Source organism: Octopus bimaculoides, chromosome 16, assembly GCF_001194135.2.
Source record: "Octopus bimaculoides isolate UCB-OBI-ISO-001 chromosome 16, ASM119413v2, whole genome shotgun sequence".
Taxonomy (NCBI): domain Eukaryota; kingdom Metazoa; phylum Mollusca; class Cephalopoda; order Octopoda; family Octopodidae; genus Octopus; species Octopus bimaculoides.
The window spans coordinates 25,738,303-25,744,068 of record NC_068996.1 but is presented as its reverse complement, the minus strand read 5'-3'; the positions used below and the strand labels follow the sequence as shown (position 1 = coordinate 25,744,068).

General features: G+C 30.4%; 1 protein-coding gene across 6 annotated transcripts in view; it reads right to left on the bottom strand.

The window, feature by feature from the left end:
• LOC106870596 (serine/threonine-protein phosphatase 2A 56 kDa regulatory subunit delta isoform) overlaps positions 1-5,766 on the bottom strand; it is a 120,177-nt gene that overhangs the window by 20,120 nt on the left and 94,291 nt on the right. For 5 of the 6 annotated variants that reach the window (XM_052973625.1, XM_052973627.1, XM_052973626.1 and 2 more), the window contains 2 exons: positions 4,740-4,812; positions 905-1,045 (listed from right to left, as the gene is read on the bottom strand). In XM_052973625.1, coding sequence (XP_052829585.1) covers positions 905-1,045; positions 4,740-4,812 — 214 coding nt within the window. Of the gene's footprint in view, positions 1-904; positions 1,046-1,496; positions 2,100-4,739; positions 4,813-5,766 lie in introns of those variants that run through there. The other variant, XM_052973629.1, reaches the window with a different exon arrangement.

Below are 5,766 nucleotides of genomic sequence, written 5' to 3'. Positions count from 1 at the left end.
AATGAAATTTTGCAAATTGTTCTTAAATTAAGTGGCAATGTAAATTACGCTGTAAAGTTGCATAAGCTAATGAAATTTTCTTTATTTTGACATATATTTTAATTCACAACTTGAATATAAAAATGCCATTTTAACATTTTAACATTCCTAAATTAAATGGTGCAACTGTGTGTGTCTGTGTGTGTGTGTGTGTGTGTGTGTGTATATATATGTATACATATACACACACATATATATATATACAATAAGCTTCTTTTAAGTTTCACTACCAAATCCACTCACAACGCTTTGGTTGGGCCAGGGGTGCAGTAGAAGTCATCAGACCAAGTGCCACGCAGTGAGACTAAACCAGGAATAATGTGGCTGAGAAGCAAAATTTTTAATCACACAGTCATACCTGCACTTATGTGTATATTTATTCACTTATTTATCTTTCAGGTCAAGTACTTATTGAATTAATGAGGTGTATAACTAGTACTGCTTGGAAAATTTCAAACTATTGAAAATAGCTCAAAATATCGAACTAACCATTAAAATAAACTATATCTTATTACCAAAACTATATTTTCTTACCAAAATGCTGAATGAAACTAAATTCTATATTACACCTGTTTCTATTATCTGTAAATTCCAAATTTAAAATTTTCAGTATTAAATATTTTTGAATACATGAAGCAATGATCTAAATTTTTAAATGTTCTCGTATAACCAAAAAGAAAAACCTAAAAATAAAAATAATTTTAAAAAACAAACTAAACTGAAAGTCTTTCCAAATTTTATCTAAATAAGAAACATAACTTTCCTTGTGACATTTCATAATTTTCAAGCAATTTCTACTCATTTCAACGAAAAATACTGCTATAAAAAATAAATTAAAATAAAGATGCTGAATTAGTGTACTTACCGCATGAACTTCTGATTCTAATTTGTCTAAACTGGCTACAACATCTCCTTCTTCTTCTGATACACAATTAGGGTTACTGTGACCATTATTTTCAGGATTCGATACACTGTCAGATGAAGATTTATGCAGTACTTTTCCAAACTGCAAAAATATAACAAAGTTCCATTGCCCAGAATTTATATAAGGAAATATTAACTTTCAAACTGAATATAAATATACCAAAAATTTGTTAGTTTAGTAGACAATAGAAACACATACCTACATACACACACACACACACACGTGTGTATATATTGTTTATTATGTGTGCAAGTGTACATTTATGTTAAAATGACAATATGTCTATTTCTATGTTTAAATGTGTGCACATACAGAAACACAAAAGGACATGCATACACACACACAATAGACAAAAATGCATACACATACAGACAAAGAGACACAAACTGGTATGGACATGTATATACACACGTACATAGAAATTTAGATATAGATGTGTGCAGGTATAATATACAGAGGAACAATTTTAGACCTATACACTGCTTCATTATCCTTGTGCAACCAATGCCAACATAGAAAAAGCAAACAAAACTTATTAGACATACACATATGTATGTATATATACACACGTTTTCATTTATATTAAACATAATCATTAATTTTATAAAGAACTGAATGCACATTGTTTTTCCATTAAATATGCCTGTAACTTCAGTTACATCAAGTCTGGCTCTCAAACTAACAATGAGTGTGCATGTGTACAAGCATTTAATGCACTAGTTGATTGTGTAGTGTACATGTTAATTGACAGTGTAACTCCCAAATTATAGCATATCATCACAGACACCATCATCATCACCAAATCCAATTCTAGTATAAAGTGGACAGATCATCATGGTTCAATTCAGTTCACATCAAGACCTTGAGAGACCATTCATCCATTTCCATGTTGACATGATTTCTGTGGCTTGTTGATCACTTTTCTTTAATACCAAGCAGTTTACACACTATACTAGGTTTGTTTTCCTCAACACTGAACTGTCCAATAGAGTGGAGAATAGAAAAAAGAGCAACAGGCGATTCATCCATTTAAAATTTCTTTAAACCAACATCAGGAACATAATATTCTCAAAATCAGATTCTTTACATGGTTCATATATGAATATTCAGTTTAGAATAACCTCCTGCCGCATTCCTAAAAATACAAAAACCCATTGGTAATGATGTATTACTTATATTTCTTTACCTAATAGAACTAAAGTTTCTTGAAACACAAGAATATCATAAGACTTGAAAAACAGTTAATGTTGAATTACATTTATAAGCTACAAAATAAATTTAATTATTGAGGAAAAATATATTTTGTATTTAAAAAATTTCTGTAAATAGCTTCTCACTGGCAAAGGGAGACAACTCAACTTATATTTTATAACGCAATACACAGAAAACTTTTCTTGCCATACCAATGTTAAGCTTTCAAGTACCTAGCCTTTTTCTAATTTCTCAAGTCTACATAAATGTTTTAATCTAACATAAGTAATTAAAACACTAAACAAAATGTAATTAAAAAACACACCCATCAAATTAATAATTACTACTTCATTATATATGGGCTTCTTCCAGTTCCTATACACCAAATCCATTTACAAGTCTTTGTTCAGCCTGGAACAGACTTACCCAAGATGCCATGCAGCAAAACTGAACCTGACACATATATATATATATATGTATTGCTCAGGCCTGTCTGTGTGGTTAGGATGTTTGCTTCCAATATATATATATATATATATATATATATATATATATATATATATATATATATATATATATATATATATATATAAAATTATAATTAAGGGTATCTAAGAGGTACCACCATGCTTGAAATAGCAGCCAAAACTTGACTAAAACCACATTAAATGTTCAGAGCCAAGTTTTAGAGTCAAATTTTGGTTGTTATTTCAATCTCTGAGATACCCTTAATTATAATTTTAATAATAATTATTACCTTTTGAGGTTTTTATTCCCATGCTGGTCACCTGATAAGATTGGTAATTTTAATAACGATCTTATCCTTATTTATATGTGTGTGTGTAAGAAAATGTATGCCCTAGTGATAAGCATTAGGGCATACACTTTTCAAGCAACTTCAAAATCTGTTGCCATTTTCCTCCTAAAAATAGTGTGAGTCTGTGTGTACCACCACCCAACACTTTGGTTGCCTTTAGCAGAATTTCTTCTACTGTAAGCATTCAGATCAGGCCCTCTGACCCTCATCCCAGAAAGAGATCCTTCTTTCTATTTTTGATTTTCAATTTGGTAAGCTAATGTGTTTTGCGATCTGTTTCATAATTTTGAAACGACATCAAATCTCAAATTCTTTTTTAATTTTATCATAACTTTAGGTCACAGTGTCAACATTATGTGAAGCTTTCTAAAATTAAGTATTTGGAGATGTAATATTAAATTAGTTTCAGTAATTTATAATAATCTTTTCCTTTTTCCTCATCATTTACATTTGTGTCACTAAAAAATAGCTTATGTTTGTATCACTGTTATAACAACCCCCACCCACATATAACATTGCTTCGTTTAGTACTGCATTTATTAAAAACGTATCTAGATCAATAAACCAGATAATATTATCCTTATATATCAAAGTGGCAGGTTGGCAGAATCATTAGCATGCCAGGCAAAATGCTTAGTGCAATTTCACCTGTGTTTATATTCTGAGTTCAAATTCTGCCATGGTCAACTTCACCTTTCAGAGGTCAATAAAATAAGTACCAATTGAGCACTTGTATTTGATGTAATTGGCTTACCCCTACCCTTGGAATTGCTGGCCTTGTGCCAAAATTTGAAACTAATATTATCCCTACCTGTGTACACACACACAATCATTTTTACAACAGCTTTTTATCAAGATGGCATGGTTTGGACAAAACTTGAGACAGTATTCTATGGTTAGATGCCTTTCTTAATACCAACCCATTTGATTAAAGTACTTTATACTTTTTTTTTTTTGCATACTGAACCACTTTCAGATTTGTTAATGGGAGGAAAACAACAACACTGCTGCTAAAACAGTATTAATACAAAGACAAATGGAGACAAAGCAAATACACATGCAAATATATGACAGGCTTCACATTATGTACAATGATTGATTATTATTTTACATATAAAACATATGTATTATTTTGCTTCTACTTTTATCATATGTGAATCCAAATGTATTTTCCAAATTCACATTACTATTCTAAATATACTATGTATTTTAAACAGAAATATTTCAATGCCAGCAGAATAACAACTCTCAAATTTTGAAAATAACCAACTTCACAAAATAAAAAAGTCCTCAAGCAGTTCTGAGAGCCTGCCTACACTAAGCCCCATTTTATGATTTCAAGCAGGTGGAATTCATCTCTGGAAGAAGACATAGCAATTTTAACCCTTTTGATACCAATCTGGCTGAAACCAGCTCTGGCTCTGTAGTAAAAATAACTTGTTTTCAAAAGTTCTGAATTAAAATCTTCCACCAACCTTAGTCACAATTTATGTTCCTAACACCAGATTTATAAACAAGTCATTTTGCTAAATTCTTTGTTATATTTAAAATTATTTGAAAGAAACACAGAGCAGCTCAAAATAAATATGGTAATGAAAGGGTTAAGAAACATTACCAAATAACTTTATGCCACACACATAGCTGAAGTAAGTTCTGTATAGAAGATAAAATGTTCCCTGGGTAAGTAGCCAATCCTTTGTCACTTGACTTTGATAAAACTTTGATATATAAACTATGTACACCACTTAATGAAGTTTTAAAATTTACCTTAGGATTTGTCATGGCTAAATTTTGCAATGTGTTCCAAGCATCATCTCTCTGTTTATTTCGTTCTTTTTCTCTGAAAGTTAAGCACATCAGTTTCAATGAAAAGGAAGATTCAAAATTAAGAACTTGGAATTATAATTTATAAGTTATTAGAGCAGAATTTATTTCACAGACATACTGTTCACAAAACTGAAAATATATCTATAATTCTTTTACAAACAGACAAAATTTATATTTTCTCTCATGCTAGTAAATTCAGAAATTCTTAATTGCCTCCCCTGTTTCATTGAACAACGCTAGTTTTTATTTTTGCATTTTATTTTTCCTACAATGAAGAAAATTTCAGTTAATTGGAAAACTCAATTACATCACTTAAATACATATCTCTCCAGTCTTGAGGAATTATAACATTTCTCCACATATCTTATGAGATTATACAGAAGATACATTTGTTGCCTCTAATATGAGCATTTCTGCTAGAATATCCACCAGTTTTTAAAATTTATGCAACATACTTCTTGCTTTATTGAAAATAGGTGGATAAAGTGTTTTATTAAAATTGGATGGAAATGTGTTCTAAAAATAAACCGGTGTTTGATGAGAAATTTAGCAGGTCTCTAAAATATTCTTGCCACTGATGAAGAATCTTACTTGAGTCTTTAGTGTTTTGCCATCTTTGACTATAATGGATACATAAACTAGCAACAACTATAGTTGTATGCTCTTCCAAGAAGATCACAGGCATATTCAGTCCACCACTTATTTTTGGACTCTTGATTTCCTTCTGAATCATTTACTTCAGTTTTATATTTGGGCCATTAAAATTATACTTTCTAGCAATAAGTGTTGCATATTAATTGCTAAGCCAGTCCATGTTTTTGGAATCTGTGACTTACAATACTCAAAATTGGGTAAACTTTTTTTAAACTCTTGAAGACATTCCATTTAATACTAACCTCTAATGAATTAAGTTAATTATTTGATAGAATTTTCTTTAAACACGCGCGCGCGCGCACCACCCCCCACC